This window comes from Geotrypetes seraphini, chromosome 6 (genome assembly GCF_902459505.1).
Source record: "Geotrypetes seraphini chromosome 6, aGeoSer1.1, whole genome shotgun sequence".
Classification (NCBI taxonomy): Eukaryota; Metazoa; Chordata; class Amphibia; order Gymnophiona; family Dermophiidae; genus Geotrypetes; species Geotrypetes seraphini.
The window spans coordinates 2189289-2208167 of NC_047089.1; the positions used below are offsets into that span (position 1 = coordinate 2189289).

Below are 18879 nucleotides of genomic sequence, written 5' to 3' on the forward strand. Positions count from 1 at the left end.
TAAGAGTCCAGCACTGCTTATTTTTTTTAGGATGAAGGCAGTTCATTTTATATCTTGCCATTCTGTGATGCAACCAAAATGTTTTGCATATTATATACAGGGATTTTCACTATTCCTAGTGGCCTCACAATTTTAGTATTTGTATCTGGGATAATGGAAGTTAAGTGACTTTTTTAGGGTTGTAAGGAGCTGCCGTGATGAAGTTAAGAGGTGAGAGGCATAGGAGTAATCTAAGAAAATGCTATTTTATAGAAAGGGTGGTAGATGCATGGAATAGTCTCTCAGTAGAGGTGGTGAAGACGAAAATTGTGTCTGAATTCAAGAAAGCATGGGACAGGCACTTGAGATCTCTTAGGGAGAGGATGAGATAGTGGATGCTGCAGATGGATCGTTTGGCCTTTATTTGCCATCATGTTTCTATAACCATAAAGCTCTATGACCTCACAATGCAGGTGTTAAGAGCCTTAGCAAATAGGAAGAGGAGATGCAAATGTTAAGAGCCTTAGCCAATAGGGAGAGGAGGATGTAGTGGATGCTGCAGATGGACCATTTGGCTTTTATTTGCCATCATGTTTCTATAACCATAAAGCTCTATGACCTCACAATGCAGGTGTAAATAGGCTTAGCCTATAGGAAGAGGAGAGGCAAATGTTAAGAGCCTTAGCCAATAGGGAGAGGAGGAGATAGTGAATGCTGCAGATGGACCATTTGGCCTTTATCTGCCATCATGTTTCTGTGTTTCTATAACAAACAAGCAAACAATGGAGATGCCCAAGAAAAAAAGGTTACTCTTTATTTCAAAACTATGCTTTATTAGTATAATGACTCGACATGTGTTTTGGACCAATCAGCCTGCCTCAGGAGTCTTATTGTTTACAGAATGTATAATGCAGAGTAAAGTATATCAAAATCATATCAATAAATGCACTCTTTACCTTAAACTTCATGGTTGCTGAGAAAAGTGTGATAGCTTGATCGCAAATGAACATTTAGGATCTGCATAGCTCGTGCGTCTGACGTCAGTACCTTTCAATGTTGTACTGCGACTATGTGCTCTTTGGAGAAAACAATGCAAGTGTTAAGAGCCTTAGCCTACAAGGAAAGGAGGAGAGAGTGGGTGCTTCAGATGAGCAAACTGAATGGGCCATTTGGCCTTTATCTGCCATCATGTTTCTATGTTTCTATAACCATAAAGCTCTATGACCTCACAATGCAAGTGTTCTCCCCAGAAATTTTTTCCAGCTGGGTGGCATGAAAAAGTAGCCGGGTGGGGCGGGATGGGGAAATTTGGTGGTGGGGAAAATTAACCCCCTCTTTTACTAAGGTGCACTAGCATTTTTAGCACGCGTAAACCCCTGCGCTACATGGGAATACGCTAGTTCAATGCTGGCGTTAGAATTTTAGCGCGTATGGCAATTCTCTGCGCGCAAAGGGTCAAGGGTCTCTCGTACGAAGAAAGACTAAACAAATTGCAGCTCTACACTCTAGAGGAAGGCAGGGAGAGGGGGGACATGATTGAGACATTTAAATACATCACGGGACGTGTCGAGGTGGAAGAAGACATCTTCTTTCTCAAAGGACCCTCGGTAACAAGGGGGCATCCGCTCAAACTCAGAGGAGGGAAATTCAATAGTGACGTAAGGAAGTATTTCTTCACAGAAAGGGTTGTAGATCACTGGAACAAGCTTCCAGAGCAGGTGATCAAGGCCACCAGCGTGCTTGACTTTAAGAATAAATGGGATGCCCTAGTGGGATCCTTACGAGGGTCGAGTTAAGGAACTAGGTCATTAGTACTCAGACTTAATGGGGTGGGTCAGTAGAGTGGGCAGACTTGATGGGCTATAGCCCTTTTCTGCCGTCATCTTTCTATGTTTCTAAAGCGCACTCTAAAACCACCATCGTAACTTAGTAAAAGGAGCCCTAAATGTGTACTATTTTTATTAGTTAATTATTATTATTATTTTCCAATGCTCAATATGACTTCCTTTTTTAAGGTTTGACACTTGTGCCAGAATATTTTTACTAAATTTAAGAAGTATTTGCCCTCTTTCAAATGGTATAGAGGTTTAAAAAAGGGAAAGGCATTAATGAAGTCATTAGGTTCAATCTAGCCATTTATTTCTGCATGAATTTAAACAACAACAAAAAAGATAAATATAACTCATACAAGAAATGGCTCTACAGCAGGGGTGCCCACACTTTTTGGGCTTGCGAGCTACTTTTAAAATGACCAAGTCAAAATGATCTACCAACAATAAAATTTTTAAAAAAATACAAAGTACACAGTACGCGGAGAAAATGTTAATTATCATTTATATTCTGTGGGTTTTCAAAGCGGTCAAGGCAGACGATTCTATGCAATGTCACCTCAGGAACAACTATAAAAAAATAGACAAATATACCCCCTCCCTTTTTAGCAAATCGCAATAGCGGTTTTTAGCGCAGGGAGATGCACTGAATGCCTTCGCTGCTCTCGATGGTCATAGGCTCCCTGCGCTAAAAACCACTATTGCGGTTTAGTAAAAGGGGGCCATAGTGCAAAATATAGACAGCAAATATAAATTCTCAAAACAGACACATTTTGATCACTAAACTGAAAATAAAATCATTTTTCCTACCTTTTTGTCTGGTGATTTCATGAGTCTCTGGTTGCACTTCTTCTTCTGACTGTAAACCCAATATTTTTTTATTTCTGCCCCTCCCCTTTTCTTTCTGTCTCTCTTTCTTTCTCTCTCCCCGCTGCCTGCCTGTCTTTCTCTCTCCCCCTGCCCCCCCCAAGCCATCGCGCCGATTTCTCCACTTCACTGATTCTTTCCCTACCCCCTAAGCCATCACGCCGATTTCTCCCTGCTGCTTCCACGAGCCAGGCCAGGCACGTACAAGCGCCGGACTCACAAGACTTCACCTCTGACGTCAATTCTAACGTTGGAGAGGAAGTTCCAGGCCAGCCAGGCAGCAATTGGCTGGCCCAGAACTTCCTCTCTGATGTCAGAATTGACGTCAGAGGTGAAATCTTGTGAGTCCGGCGCTTGTATGCGCCTGGCCTGGCTCAGGGAGGCAGGAAGAAAAAGATTGCAAAGGCAGCGCGATTGACTCACATTGCCTTTGCGATCTACTGGTCGATTGCGCTCGACCATTTGGGCACCCCTGCTGTTATGGTATCCTGTCCTGACCTGAGGAAAGGGGTTTAGTCCCCAAAAAACTGCCTTATTTCCATTTCCTATTTATAAACTTTCTCAATACTACTTGATTCTATGTAAAGGAGAAAAAATCCATTTTTTTGTACCTTTTGTCGTTTCTGCTTTAATCATCTTCTCTTCGCTCTCTTCTTTCTATTCAGCATTTGTCCTCACTCCCTTCCATGCAACATCTGTCCTATCTTTGCCCCTTCCACCCAGCCTCTGCCCTCTCTTTCTACCCCTTCCATCTACTGTCCACCCTCTCTGTTCCCCTTGCATCCACTGTCCACCCTCTCTGCCCTTTCCATCCAGTGTCCGCCCACTCTCTGTTCCATATGGCATCTTCCCTCTTTCTACGTCCCTTCAATAAACTGTATATCCTGTGCCCTTTCTCTCCTTTGTACATGATTCATTTCAGCTTCACCCCCTCCCCTATGCTCTGGCATCTCTCTCTTCTCCTTTCCTTCCTTTCTTCCCACTCCACCCCATGGTCTGGCATCTCTATCTCCTTCCCTTCTCTCCCCCCATGCTTTGGGATCTCCATCCTTCCCCTCCCCCCATATGCGCTGACATCTCTCCCCCTCCCCTCCATGGTCTGGTAGCTCCTTTCCTTTCCCTCCCCTCCCATGGTCTTGGCATCTCTTGCCTCTCCTCTCCCTTCCCTGGTCTTTCTCCTCTCCCCAATTGGGTGCTGCTGCAGCAGCACTTCTCTTCCCCTCCCCTCCCCAATTGAGTGCAGCAGCAGCTTTTCTCTTCCCCCCCCAATTGGGTGCACCAACTTTTCTCTTCCCTTCCCCCAAAAATTGGGTGCAGCAGCAGCGACATTTCTCTTCCCTTCCCCCTACCCCCAAAATGGGTGCAGCAGCAGAACATTTCTCTTCCTCCTCCCCTCCCCCATTCAGTGCAGCAGCATTTCTCTTCCCCCTCGCCTCCCCCATTCGGTGCAGCAGCAACATTTCTCTTCCCTTACCCCCCAAAATGGGTGCAGCAGCAGCAAATTTCTCTTCTTCCTCCCCTCCCCCCCATTCGATGCAGCTGCAGCATTTCTCTTCCCATCCCTCCCAGCTCACACACCCGTTAGCAGAGTCGCTAGGCAAGTTGTAAGCTTCCCTCCGTCGCTGACCTATCTTCCATAAGTCAGCGACGGAGGGAAGCTTACAACTTGCTGCTTTTACTTGCTTCGGGCTTTCCTCATTACCAGGTCCTGTCTACTTTCTGTTTCCACAAAGGCAGGACCTGACAGCGAGGAAGGCCCAAAGCAAGTAAAAGCAGTAAGTTGTAAGCTTCCCTCCGGGGCTCTATCGTGTGCGTGCCGGCTTCCCTTCTCTTCCCTCCGAAACCGGAAGTTGCGTCCCATGGGGGGGAGGGAAGAGAAGGGAAGCTGGCACGTACACGATAGAGCCCCGGAGGGAAGCTTACAACTTGCTGCTTTTACTTGCTTCGGGCTTTCCTCACTGCCGGGTCCTGCCTTTGTGGAAACAGAAAGTAGGCAGGACCCGGCAACGAGGAAGGTCCGAAGCAAGTAAAAGCATACAGGCAAAAAAAAAAAAAAAAGGCAGGCGTCAAACAAAATTTTCGGCGGCAAGTCAGCCCAGGAAGGAGCATCGGCAGCAGCAGCAAGATTCGGCGGGTGGTCATCTAAATTAGCTGGGCGGAGCACCCGGCTAAAAGACCCTGGGGAGAACACTGCCTATGTATGTATAAACAACCAAATCTGTAACTCCTCTAGTATGTTCCACTCCATATATGTTAACTTGTAATGAAACAACAAGGCAAGCAGTCCACCAAAGAATCCAACATGAAATAAAAGAAGATCGGCAGAAAATAAATATTCAAATCATGTTTATTAAAGGTGCTCTCAAGAACCATGCCCGATGCATTTCGCCAAATAAGGCTAGTCAACACTAACAGAAAACCATGTCTTTCATACACACAGAACACAGATTCACCCTCACCCAGTATGGAATAAGTAATCACAAACTAAAAATAGAAATATGTTGATAAAGGTTAAACTGAACTGCCAAGAAGCCAAACTGCATACAGTGAAACACCACAGAAACAATGACACATAGCCCCCTAATACTCTTCAAAATATAAATATAGCAGATGTAAATTTGAAAATACCGACAATCACCACTTTACAAATTAACAAATAGAAATAAAACAAAAATTGAAAATACCATTTTATTGGACTAATCCATTTTTCAATTCAGAGGCCCTAGCCTCTTTCTTCAGGTCAATATAGTATACTGCTGTTACGTTATACTGTCCTGACCTGAGAAACGGGGTTTTGGTCTCTTAAAGTTAGAAAAAAAATGTATTAAAATGAGTCCAATAAAAAAATTACCTTATTTTCTACTTATAAAAGTTTTTTCAATACAAGTACAATACTATTTTATTCTAAAGCAACAAAAAAATTTTTCTACCTTTTGTCATGTCTGCTTTAATCATCTTCTTTCTAGCCAGCATCTGTCCGCTCTGTCTTTCATGCAGCATCAGCCCCTTCCATCCACTGTCCGCCCTATCCCGGTTCCATATGGCATCTTCCCTCTTTTTATGCTCCTTCAATAAACTGTCTATCCTGTGCCCCTTCTCTTCTCCTTTGTACAGGATTGAATTCAGCTCTGCCACCTCTCCATTTTTCTCTCTCTGTCACCACTCCATCCCCTATGCTCTGGCATCTCTCTCTTCTCCTTTCTTTCCTTCGCACCCCACAGTCTGGTATCTTCACTTCCCTGATTCTCTGGCATCTCTCTCCTTTCCTTTTCTTCCATCTCTCCCTCCTCCTCCATGCTCTGACATCTCCTCCTTCCTTTCCCCTTGGTCTGGCATACTTTCCTCCTTCCCTCCATGCCCTGGCATCTCTTCCTCCCTCCCTTCCCTCCAAGCCCTGGCATCTCATTTCATTCCCTCCCTCATCTTCTTTCTCCCTCTAGTTGGGTGCAGCAAGTCTCTCCCCCTCTGCTCCCTTTCCTCCTTCTGTCACCCAAGGCCTGGTGTCATGAACTTCTTCGGGCATCAATAGTCACAATTTGCTGCTTTTGCCAGCTTCGGGCCTTCTTCTCTGTTGGGTCCTGCCTTCATTGAAACAGGAAGTAGGCAGGACCCGACAGAGAGGAAGGCCTGAAGCTGGCAACAGCAATGAATTGTAAATGCTGTTGCTAGCTGAAGAAGTTCATGACGCCAGGCCGAGCACCCGGGGCAGACTGCTACTCTCTTCCCCCCCCCCGACTCTCCTATCTCTCCCTCCTTCCCATCACGTGACTCTAAACAGCACTGCTTCACTCTAAGCAGGCTGCTTCACGGCTTTCTCCTGCCGTGATTCCCTCTGGCACATCACTGATGAGGGAAGGAGGGAGAGATAGGAGGGTCAGATCGGGTTGGGGGGGTGCTCGGGATGATGATGAGGCTGTTGCTGCTGCCGGCGAATCTAGCAAGGGTGAGGTCCCAAAGCACAGCACTGGCGGGCCCCCCTGACCATTTCGGGCCCTAGGCCTGTGCCTACTGGGCCTATCCTTTAATACGCCCCTGCTTCCCCCCCCCCCCATATGCCCTGACATCTCTCTCTTCCACTCCATGGTCTGGTATCTCCTTTCCCTCCCTCCCATGGTCTTGGCATCTCTTTCCTCCTTTTCCTGGTCTTCCTTCTCCCTCCTTCCCTCTCTCTCCCCAATTGGGTGCAGCAGCATTTCTCTTCCCCCCTCCGTCCAAATTGGGTGCAGCAGCATTTCTCTTCCCCCTCCCTCCCAATTAGGTTTAGCAGCATGTCTCCCCCTCCCCCCATTGGGTACAGTAGAAGCAGCATTTCTCTTCCCCCCAATTGGGTACAGTAGAAGCAGCATTTCTCTTCCCCCTCCCCCCTAATTGGGTGCAGCAGCATGTCTCTTCCCCCCTCCCCCCATTTGGTGCAGCAGCAGTATCATTTCTCTTAACCCCCCTCCCAATTGGGTACAGCAGAAGCAACAGCATTTCTCTTCACCCTCCCCCCATTTGGTATAGCAGCAGCAGCAGCATCATTTCTCTTCCCCCTCCCCCTCTAATTGGTTACAGCAGCATTTCTCCTCTCATTCACCCCTCACCCCCCCAGTCTCACACACCCGGCAGATTCACTACAGACAAAAAGTTGCAAGTTTCCCTTCGTCGCTGACCTATCTCCTAAAGTACTAAAGTACCAGCAATAAAAGGTCTCAAAAAAGTTTATAAACAATTCAGGCCTCAGAAGTACCTTACTGTATGTCTATTTTTCTTTAAAGAGCATACAGGTCAATTATGGCACCCATGGTCGTCATAGGCCTCTATATAATTTTTTATCATTTTTTAATTTTTAGAACAGTTTTTTAGCTTAACAGCAAATAACTTATCTTTTATCTACGCGGGTGGGGGTAGGCACTCCAAAGGTCTCCTAAAGGTCAGCAACAGAGGGAAGCTTACAACTTGCTGCTCTTGCTTACTTCGGGCTTTTCTCGTTGCTGGTTCCTGCCTTCACAGAAACAGAAAGTAGGCAGGAACCGGCAGTGAGAAAGGCCAGAAGTAAGCAAGAACAAGTAAGCTTCCCTCCATGGCTGGCTTATTTCCCGCATGCTCCAGGGCTCTAATGGAACCACTGTCCGTGCCGGCTTCTCTTCCCTACCTCCCCCCCCCCCCCCCAGATGTAACTTCCGGTTTCGGAGGGAAGAGAGAGGAAACCGGGTTCAAGTCGCTTGCTGGGTTGTGTTTTGTTTAGTCAGGCAGGAGTCTTTCGGCGGCTCTTCAGGCTGCGCATTAAGCAGTGGCGGCAGAAGTATTCGCGGCAGGTGACAGCTGGGCGGGCATCTAAATTTGCTGGGTGGAGCGCCCGGCTAAAAAGCGCTGGGGAGAACACTGGTTAAGAGCAGATGCTGCGGATGGGCCATTTTACCTTTATCTGCCATTGTGTTTCTATAACCATAAAGCTCTATGACCTCACAATGCAAGTGTTAAGAGCCTTAGCCTACAGGGAGAGGAGGAGAGAGTGGATGCTTCGGATGGGCAGATTGGGTTGGCCATTTGGCCTTTTATCTGCTATCATGTTTCTAAGCAGTGGGAATTGAATCCAGTTCCCTTATTTCTCAGCCCACTACACTAACCATTAGGCTCCTCCTCCACTCTTTGATGGTGACAGGAACTCAATATATCACAGAAATCAGGATCCATATTCCAAGATATTAGTGTGAGCAGGATTAGAACTAATATCAGGATACAAGGAGTGGTTAGAGCAGTGGCTGAGAACCAGGGAAGCTCCTTCAGGCATTGGGAAAATCACTTAACTCTTCATTGTCTCAGATACAAATGTTAGACTATATTCCCTCCATAGACAATGAAATACCTTCCGTCCCTGAATGCAACTCTTAAACTACAACTGACAAAAAAAATTAAGAAAAAGGCATGACTTACATTCAAAATCTATGCGAGCAAGATCTGCATTTCAAAGAAAAACTACTGACAGGATATGTAGGTGAGCATTGTGAATGTGATGTATTTGCTTTCCTTAGGATCTCCAGTCAGCAGAGATGATCTCCGAGTCCTGTCAGAAGGATGTTGAAGAAAGCACCCTAGGCTATGTATCTCTGAAGATCAGGTGAGGAGGTGTAAGAAAGCTAAGGAAACTGCAAGTGGCACACTCTGCCTTGTGACAGTGTTTCATAGCACCATGAACACAGTGTGAATTGCTGAAGAGGGTTCAGGGGGAGCCTTTGCCACAAAAACATTCCCTTCTTTGCCAGGGTTCTTGTTCTGCATGCCTTTTCTTCACAAATTTCTTTGGGGTTTTGGAGTTTTCAGCCTGATAGTCTTTCTCCTATCTGTATTTAAAATTTTTTTAAAAAGAGGAGGATGAAAGAATTAGAACACTTTCCCTTCTACTTACAATACAAAAACATAAGAACATAAGAATTGCCGCTGTTGGGTCAGGCCAGTGGTCCATCGTGCCCAGCAGTCCGCTCACGCGGTGACCCTTTGGTCAAAGACCAGTGCCCTAACAGCCTAGCCCTACCTGTGTACGTTCTGATTCAGCAGCAACTTGTCTAACTTTGTCTTGAATCCCTGGAGGGTGTTTTCCCCTATGACAGACTCCGGAAGAGCGTTCCAGTTTTCTACCATTCTCTGAGTGAAGAAGAACTTCCTTACGTTCGTACAGAATCTATCCTCTTTCAATTTTAGAGAGTGCCCTCTCGTTTTCCCTACCTTGGAGAGGGTGAACAACCTGTCCGTATCTACTGAGTCTATTCCCTTCAGTACCTTGAATGTTTCGATCATGTCCCCTCTAAATCTCCTCTGTTCGAGGGAGAAAAGACCCAGTTTCTCTAATCTTTCACTATACGGCAACTCCTCCAGCCCCTTAAACATCTTAGTCTCTCTTCTCTGGACCCTTTCAAGTAGTACTGAGTCCTTCTTCATATATGGTGACCAGTGCTGGACGCAGTACTCCAGGTGAGGGTGCACCATGGCCCGGTACAGCGGCATGATAACCTTCTCCAATCTGTTTGTGACCTCCTTTATCATTCCTAGCATTCTGTTCACCCTTTTTGCCCGCCGCCGCCACTCATTTCATGGATGGCTTCATTGACTTGTCGATCATAACTCCCAAGTCTCTTTCCTGGGAGGACTCTCCAATTACCACCCCGGACATCCTGTATTCATGCATGAGATTTTTGTTACCTACATGCATCACTTTACACTTATCCACATTGAACCTCATCTGCCATGTTGATGCCCATTCCTCGAACCTGATTATGTCACGTTGCAGATCTTTGCAATCCCCCTGTGTCTTCACTACTCTGAATACCTTCGTATTGTTCACAAATTTAATCACCTGACTCGTCGTACCAAGGTCTAGATCATTTATAAAGATGTTGAAGAGCACGGGTCCAAGCGCCAAGCCTTGCGGCACCCCACTGGTGACGCTCTTCCAGTCCGAGTATTGTCCATTTACCCCCATTCTCTGTTTCCTATGATACAGCCAGTTTTTAATCCACGTGAGTATTTCTCCCTCGATTCCATGGCTTGCAATTTTCCGAAGTAGTCGTTCATGCGGAACCTTGTCAAATGCTTTCTGAAAATCCAGATATACAATTTCGACCGGGTCGCCCTTGTCTATCTGTCTGTTTACTCCATCAAAGAAGTGCAGCAAGTTCGTCAAACACGATCTGCCTTTGCTAAAACTGTGCTGACTGGTCCTCATCAGCACGTGTCTGTCAAGGTGATCAATGATGTGGTCCTTTATCAGTGATTCTAACATCTTTCCTGGTACCGAGGTCAGACTCACCGGTCTGTAGTTTCCCAGATCTCCCCTTGAAACTTTCTTGAAGATCGGCGTAACATTTGCCACCTTCCAGTCTTCCGGAATCTTTCTCGATTTGATCGACAGATTGGCTATTAGTTGAAACAGTTCAGCTGTGGTCCCTTTCAGTTCCTTGATGACTCTCGGATGGATGCCATCCGGTCCCGGGGATTTATCCTTTTAAGCCTATTAATCTGCCCACACACCTCCTCTAGACTGACCGTCAATCCTGTCGGCTTTTTGTCTTCGTTTACAGCATATAGCCTGATGTGTTCCGGTATGCTGTGTACATTTTCTTCGGTAAATATAGATGCAAAAAATGTGTTCAGTTTGTCGGCGATTGCTTTGTTCTCCTTTAACGCTCCCTTTATTCCATGGTCACCCGCTTCGTTCGCGGGTCGTTTCCCCCTTAATATATCGAAAGAACAGCTTGAAGTTCTTCACCTCTTAGGCTATTTTTTCCTTGTAGTCTCTTTTGGCCCCTTTTACTGCCCTATGGCACTTGTGTTGATGTTGTTTGTGCATGTTCCAGTTTTCATCCGTTTTTGACCTTTTCCATTCCTTAAACGAAGTTTTCTTGTCTCTTATCACTTCCTTCACCTCTACAGTGAGCCACGCCGGTTCTTTGTTCTTTTTCTTCTTCGATCCCTTGTTGATATGCGGTATATATAGATTTTGCACCTCGGTGATTGTGTCCTTAAAAGGGACCAAGCTTGCTCTAGCGTTTTTATAGTGCTTATCCTCTTCTTAATCTTCTTCCCTACCATGAGTCTCATCCCTTCGTAATTCCCTTTTCAGAAGTTCAGTGCCGTGGCTAAAGAGAATACACATCCCCGGGTTCAGAACTTGTGACTTCGGTTATTCGTAGTTTTCATCTGAATGACCCACCTCCCAGACCTCTCCACGTACTCGCTTTTCTAACAGTGAAGTGGTTCAGGAGTGATCTTCCTACGCTCCTGCCCTGTGCAGAACTGGGAACAAAAATGTCTGCCATGAGTTCCCATGGTGTCGCGGGAACTCCCTGCAGTCCTTTTTATTCCCAGCTTTGCTAGACCACCAGACTTTAAAAAGTAAGTACAGTGGAGAAGTCCAGGAGGGAGGTGTAGGTGGGTCAGAGTCAGCTCTAAGGTTATTATGCCCTTATTGTAACTTTGTCCCCTTTTTCCCCGCTTTCTTGTTAGTCATTATTGAAATTTGTTGTTTTTAAAGTATATTAATGTTTCTATGTTTTATTATATTATGTACATCGCTTAGAATGTTTATATAGGCGATATATTAAGAATTAAATAAACTTGAAACTTGAAACTATTCATGATTTTTCTATATTTGCGGGCTGGCTCTGCTAACTAATCCCCGCGAATATGAAGGGAGAAGTGTATACAAATTTTGGTGTTCTCATTAACTACAAAACTCCATCTGCTATCAGTCAGTACTATATATTCAGAAACTGTCTGTATCCTTGGTGGACTTACAAAGCTGCCTTTTCAAACCAACTTGAACATCCAGGACCCAATTAAGCAACATCTCTGCCTATGAAAAATAGGAAATCGAAACACAAGACAACAGTGTGCCTAGAGCACTGATACATAGATCCAAGAACAGAACTGGTAAGACCACTGCAGACTCCTGCATAGAAATTGTGCACTAGACCTTGATCAGACATGCACACCACAAATACACAAGTTAGAAAGAGAGATCACTGAACTGGTACCTGAGTCTCCAAGATCCCATCTAGGATGCCTAGTGTCAGAATAAGCCTTAAGAAGCATAATAGTCTCTGACATCATATCACACATTTATTGTAAAGATCAGTACCTGCAAGGGCTGTGAACAGGATATAACTGTGCAGACCCAAAACCAGGATAATGGCAGTCTCTCTTATTGTCCCTCCCTTCCGCCCTCCCCCCAATCCGCCTCCCTTACCCCTCCTTCTCCCATCTGTTACCTCCTTAAAAAATTTTAAAAAAATATACTCTATTTTCATAGCTCAAAGATTCAGTGTTCAAGATAAAGCTGTGTGCCCTTGCTGACAAACATTGAATATAGGGTTCCCAGGTCATCCATAAATGTCGTTGCTGCTTATTAATGGGAGACATTGCATGTGCCTCCAAAAGCATGAGAGTATGATTTCCTTAGCAACAGCAGCAGATGAATCCAGAGACCAATGGGATAGCCCACATCTACCAGCAGGCGGAGATAGAGAAACTGATTAACAGGTGGTCCTATTGGCTGGCACTCCTCCTGTATCTTCAGTATTCTCTATCTCCCAGCAGGAAAAGGTCGCTATTCAACTAGCTCCTGAATTCTGGCTGTGACTGGAACTTTATTTTCTCCTGTTGAGGTTTCTCTTCAGTGAGCTGGCAATGCTATTTCTCCTGTTGAGATTTTCTCTTCAGTGAGACAGGGGTGTCCGGCTGAACGGTGCCGGCTTTAGGGGTTACACCTGGGCCCCCCCCAGGTCCCTGCCTCACCCTCCCTCCAATGCTAGAGGGTATACCTAGGTCTCTCTTTTTCTTCTTTCCCTTACAAAAAATAAAAAAAAAGAGACCCTAATTACTATATATGAATGTGCCCTTCCTGTGGGGCTATACCGGTGTCTGCCAGCCCTGTCAACCAGGTTGTGAGTATTTCTTTTGTGAATTTCAACTGTGGTTTATATTTTCTAGTGGCGTTGGTGCTGTGAGTTTTGTTTTTGCTGTTGTCTTGGAACTGCAGGGTTTGTTGTTAGGTGTCCTGAATTCTGCGGGTTATGTTTTGGTAAATTATTTATTTCTGAATCACTGCACTTTGGACAGTTCGCTCGTGCTGACTTGGGAGATTAAATTTTGAGTTTTTCGTGTGTATGCTTATTTCGCCTGGTGGGCTCCAGCTATGTAATTTGGGCGCAGTTGTCCGAGCCGGTCCCTTCCCGCGCGCGGGAGATGCGTGCTTGTGTTCATGCATGGGTGGGAGAGCCCTAACGTTTCTGGCCTGTTCCCTACAGCTGCCGTTTGCCCGGTATCAGCTGCGGCGATGTTCCGGTTGAACGGATGGCCACGTTTGCGGAGCCTGTGCCTTTCAGCGAGCAGGAGGCTCGCGCTAATGCTCCAACGCTGGCGGGGGCGCTGCTGTGTCCTCGGAGTCTGTTTCAGCAGCTGGCTTCTCTTGGCGCTCACCGCGGTCTCCCTGTTTTTTAAAAAACTAAAAAATAACAGAAAAGATAAATTGATGCAGCTGTGGGTTGCAGTTGCTGTTGCCACGACAGTTTGATTCCCTGTGCGAGTTTTTCTCCAGAGGCAGTTCTTGAGGAGCCTTCTGGCTGTGCCTAAGGTTGCTGGAGTGGGAGACCCTTTCCATGCTTTTTCCTGCACTGAGTCGGTGCCGACAAATTGCCGCTGAGGGAGGTCAGTGGCAGGGGGATTCCCGGATCTTGGTTCGGTCCTATCCTATTATCTCCCAGGGTTGCTGTATGGTAAGGATTCTACTTGGTGTCTGTTTTCCTCTTCTTGGTGCCTTGGGGGCCGCGCGGCTGGTATCTGGTAGCGCTATAGCAATTTTCCTGGTACTGAAGTGCTAGGTATCCGGTTGACCTGCACAGTGCTTATGGTGCGGGGTAGCTTGGTAGCACCTTGCATTTTCCAGTGTGCAGGGCTCAGTTTTATTTGTTTCTGGAGCGACGCCAGGTTCTGTGTTTTCCAGGTTGCCATACGGACTTATGTGGCACCTTATTCTTCTACTGTTGGATACGTAGCCCCTTATTTTTTCCTGTGCACTTAGTTCTTCAAGTGTTCCCGTCTCCTTGACGCCATGTACTAGGCTGCTCTTGGACGCGGAAGCCCAGGCTATATGTCCATTTGCCTTCTCCTTGAAGTTTCTATTTCGGGAGGGGAGTCTTTCAGACATCCAGATATGTGGACTTTGCCAAGGGGCACTGTATTCTGTTTGTGCTTTTTCTTGTGGGGTCTTCCCTTTTGGAGCAGTTGGTTTTGGGGAACGCTTAAGTGGAGTTGTTTTCGCTCCCAGCTGTCCCGACTCTTCTTTTCAGTATTCTGGGCTGTATAGTCCAGGTTGGCCGGGTTCTTCTTCTTCTTATCATCTTTCTTAAGCTGCAAACCAGGTGTTTCTTTTCTTTGGTCCAGAGCTTACCACTCTAGTCCAGCCCATTCCCCGGCCTCCCGTGTGTCGTTCGATAGGGGCTGCTGACTCCTTTGATGTTCTAGCAGAAGGGGGGGGACGGGACGGGAGCATGTCTGGCCAACTTGGCATCCTCTTCTCCCTTTGCTGGTTCTTTCTGCACCTCCCTATATGTTGGGCAGCCAAAGGTGATGCGGGTGCAGGGTCCCCTTCAAGGCTTCCTGGCAATCGAGGCAGTAGTTCTGGTTCCCCCGGTCCAAAGGAGCATGGACGTGATACAGTTTTCTTGTTGGGGTCGATTAGTGGGAGTTCTTTACGGTGATAGGTCTCACAGGCGTATTCTTTCATATCCCCATATGGTATCGCCGGTATTTACACCGAACTCCGAATCGGCACTTGGTTTGCTTGCCTCTCTTAGAGCAACGCTTTCGGTTTTGCCCCATGCCATTTCGCCTACACAAGGCTTCACGATAATTTTAGAAAATGAGGGCAGTAGTTTTGGCACTACCAGGCGTTTCGCCTACTTTCTTCTTGACTAGCTGCTTGATTCGGACGTCGTTCGGTCGGGCCATTTGATTGCCTCAAAAGGGGTGGTTTCTTTTCCTCGGTTCTTTGGACTTGACTTCGAATTTGCATGGCGCTCTTTTCTCTTGTACTTCTTACAGGTATATTCGGAAGCTGTTTTTATTCATATAGGAGAGAACTGTGTTTCTTACCAGAGACTAGGGCGATGGGTCACAGTCTCAGGTTTGCATTCTTCTTCGGTCTCCATGCCCAAGAGTATGGGATGCTGTACAGGTTCTAGGATCCATGTTGCTGACTCCACTGGGAAATTCGGCTTGCTTTCCCATTATAACGCTACAGTAGTCGCTTTTGTTCCGGTTGTTTCCGGTATCTCAGGGCTCCAATTATTTGGTAGGCTCCTCAAGCATAGCTCTCTATGATTTGGTGGCTCAACGAGATTTCTCTTTTCAAAGGCATGCCTCGGTCTTTGCTGGACTACCACATGGTCACCAAATATCCCAGGCTGTCGGGTTGGGGGGCTCGGTACCTTCCATCCTCAGCTCCAGGAGTCTGGTCTTAAGAGGCGACTCAGTACTTGTTCATTCTTCTACTCTGGAGCATGGTCAGGCTACCTTTCTGGAGCTTCAGACCATTCTTCTGGAATGACACTGTAGGTCTTTTCAGTCAGTATTATGATGGGGGTATTTCTCTACAGCCTGGGCAGTAGTTGCTGTACTCAGTTGGCGGGTAAAGTTGTGGTTCTACTTCAATGGGTGGACCCTCATCTTCCTCTTCTGTTGGCAGATCATTTTATGAGTCAGGAAAAGAGTTTGGATAGACTTTCTCTCCGCAACATCTGAGCAAGGCCCATTTATTGTATGTTCCAGTGTACAGCGCTGTATACGCTCTAGAAAGTGTAGATGTTAGTAATAGTAAAATCTTCTACATCTTGGATATTGAGAATTTTGGCTCAGGCGTTTCAGCTCTTTTTATGGAAGTGAGATCTCCTGGACCTAGAACTCATGGCCTCATCTCAAAATTCTAAGCTTCCTAGCTTCTTCAGCCGGCACAGGGAATGGGAGTCAGAGGGGGTAGCAGCATGACCTCTTTCTCGCCTCTGGTTTCTCTTTTTTCAGTGTTTTCCCCTGGCTGATCTTGGCTTGGATTTGCCATCTCACGCTCACTTTCAGGGCACTGTATTGGATTGGCTTGCTATGTGGATCTGATGAGTCTTTCGACAACTGGTCTGTTGAGTTTCCTGGTTTCTCCGGATTTGCTCACCTAGGGTCCGATCACCATGGATATTCGTACCACTTTGGTATTACGACCTAGCATTTGAAAAGTCACGGCTGACATGTAAGGGTTATGCAAAGCAGGTTGTTTCTTCTCATATCCAGGCGATACAGACGTTTTCACCTGTGACTTATGCTTCCTTTTGGAGGTTTTTCCTTTCTTGGGAACTTCTCAACATTTGCACCCTTCCAGAGTTCTTTTTTGGCACTAGTGTATTGCCAAGGGCTTAGCGTTCAATTCCCTTCAGCTTCGAGTGCCATTCTTGGCTTGTTATAAGGGCTCTGTATAGTGCTCGTCGCTTACTTCTCAGCTTCCTGTAGTTCAGTTCCTAAACAGAGTACGGTATATTCGTACACCTCTTAGAAAATCCTGTCCGGAGTACAGTCTTGAGGTACTTCTTCGCAGTTTACCGAAGGCTTCATTTCATCCTTGTCGTCTGGAACTCTACAGGGCTGTGCCATTGAACACGGGGTTTCTTGTGGCCATGGCTTCTCCTCGGCGGTTGTCTGAGTTGTAGGCCTTGTTAAGCGGGGATTCCTATTTCTGATTTCCAAAATCTGTGGTGTCAGTTCGGAAGGTACCACAATTTCTTTCTAAGGAGGCGTCATCCTTTCTTTTATGACACTCTCACTTTTCCTTCCTTCTTCCTGGAAGGAGAAATGGGAAGATATACTTTTATTCTCTGCATTTTTTGAAAGTGCGTAGCGTTCTCCGCTAGCTAGGTTTCTAACAACTTTTAGTTGTTTAGATCGCCTTTTTGTATTCTTCATGGGACGCCTCAAATGTATGGCGGTGTCCAAAGCCTCCATCGCTCGATGGATCCAGGAGGACATTCTTTACGCTTGCTTGATGGCAGGGCAGCGGTTGGCGAAAGAACTTCATGTCCATTCCGCCAGAGCGATGGCTACTTCTTGGACTCGGTCCAGAGGTTTTTTCCTTGAAGGAGTTTTGTCTCGCGGCTACTTGGTCTTCCGAGAGTTCTTCTCTCAGCATTACTGGTTGGATGTGAGGGCGCATGCGGTAGATAAGTTTAGTGCTTCGGTTGTTGCGGAGGCGGCGTTTGCTTCCCACCCAGATTGAGGATTGCTTTGCTACATCCCATTGGTCTCTGGATTCATCTGCTGCTGTTGCTAAGGAAGGAAAAATTATGTTCTTACCTGTTAATTGTCTTTCCTTTAGACCACAGCAGATGAATCCAGAGCCCCACCCTTTTTGGATATTGTCTGTCGGTTTTCTTTTGCGACTTTCGAAGTTTGTTGTTGTGGATGGTTGTATTCTGTCTTATTGCCTTTTGAGATTTATTATGGGAAAGAAGTTTTTTACATTCTATGCCTATGGATGGTTGCGGCTGCTTGGGCAAGGAGCTATACTGATGATACAGGAGGAGTGCCAGCCAATAGGACCACCTGTTAATCAGTTTCTCTATCTCCGCCTGCTGGTAGATGTGGGCTATCCCATTGGTCTCTGGATTCATCTGCTGCGTCTAAAGGAAAGAAAATTAACAGGTAAGAACATAATTTTTCCATGCTGCTCTCTAGTGCCAAAAGGAGAGTGGAGCCTCCTCCAGCCAGTTTCAGCAAATGGATTTAAATGAATCTCGAATTCTTGTATTACAAAATTATCTACAAACTTTGGAAAGTGAAAATATGTAACATAGTAAATGATATCATCAACACCATACATCCAAAAATCAATCCAGTTGATATACAAAATAGGAGAAAAGACCTCAGTGTCTAATATGGGTGTTTTATCAAAAATGCAACTTCCCGTTTAGATAAACCTATCTCAAAATACCAACTTTGAGACTGGAAGACACATTCTTGGTCAAAACTTCCAAGACAAGTGGAAAAATATATTTCTTCTTGCAGCTATCTTATAAATATATCAAAATATCATCACACTTATTTGAAAAAGTAGTCTTCGTAGTGCTGGGCTTTAGAAGCAGGAAAAACCCGCCACGTGGAGCATAAGCATGTTGCAAAGCGGCTATACAATCTCCACCACCTGCACACTAATACCTCAATTTCCAAGAGGGCTCCCTGTTTTGTAAAAAGCTTCGTCAGGGAATTGAGCGTAAATTATCCAGCTTCACCAACACTGAGGTCTATTCTCCTATTTTGTATATCCTATTTTGTTATACTGTATGTACTGCTGGGTTGATTTTTGGATGTATGATGTTGATGATATGATATTGACATCCTTTCTTGTTTTTTGAGATTTTTGTACATAGTAAATGATGACAGATAAAGACCTGAATGGCCCATCAAGTCTGCCCTGTAACTACGTGCATTTCAATTTCATGATTGAGTTGTTGGGGTTTTTTTTCCCCCCACCTTTGTTTCTTCTGGACCACAAACCTTAGAAGTCCTGGTTCTGTCCTTAGGTTCCAACAACTGGAGTTGCTGTTGAAGCTTACTCCAGCCTATCCAAACCACCTCTTTTGAAGGATTCAGACCGTGAAAGTTTGCCCATTCAGATTCTGTGTTCATCCCA

General features: G+C 45.8%; 1 protein-coding gene across 1 annotated transcript in view; it reads left to right on the forward strand.

The window, feature by feature from the left end:
• The window catches only part of APBB1 (amyloid beta precursor protein binding family B member 1), a 200930-nt gene that overhangs the window by 72423 nt on the left and 109628 nt on the right, over positions 1–18879 (forward strand). Inside the window, exon 5 of the mRNA XM_033947847.1 lies at positions 8690–8775. Within this exon, the coding sequence (XP_033803738.1) occupies positions 8690–8775 (86 nt within the window). The remainder of the gene's footprint in view (positions 1–8689; positions 8776–18879) is intronic.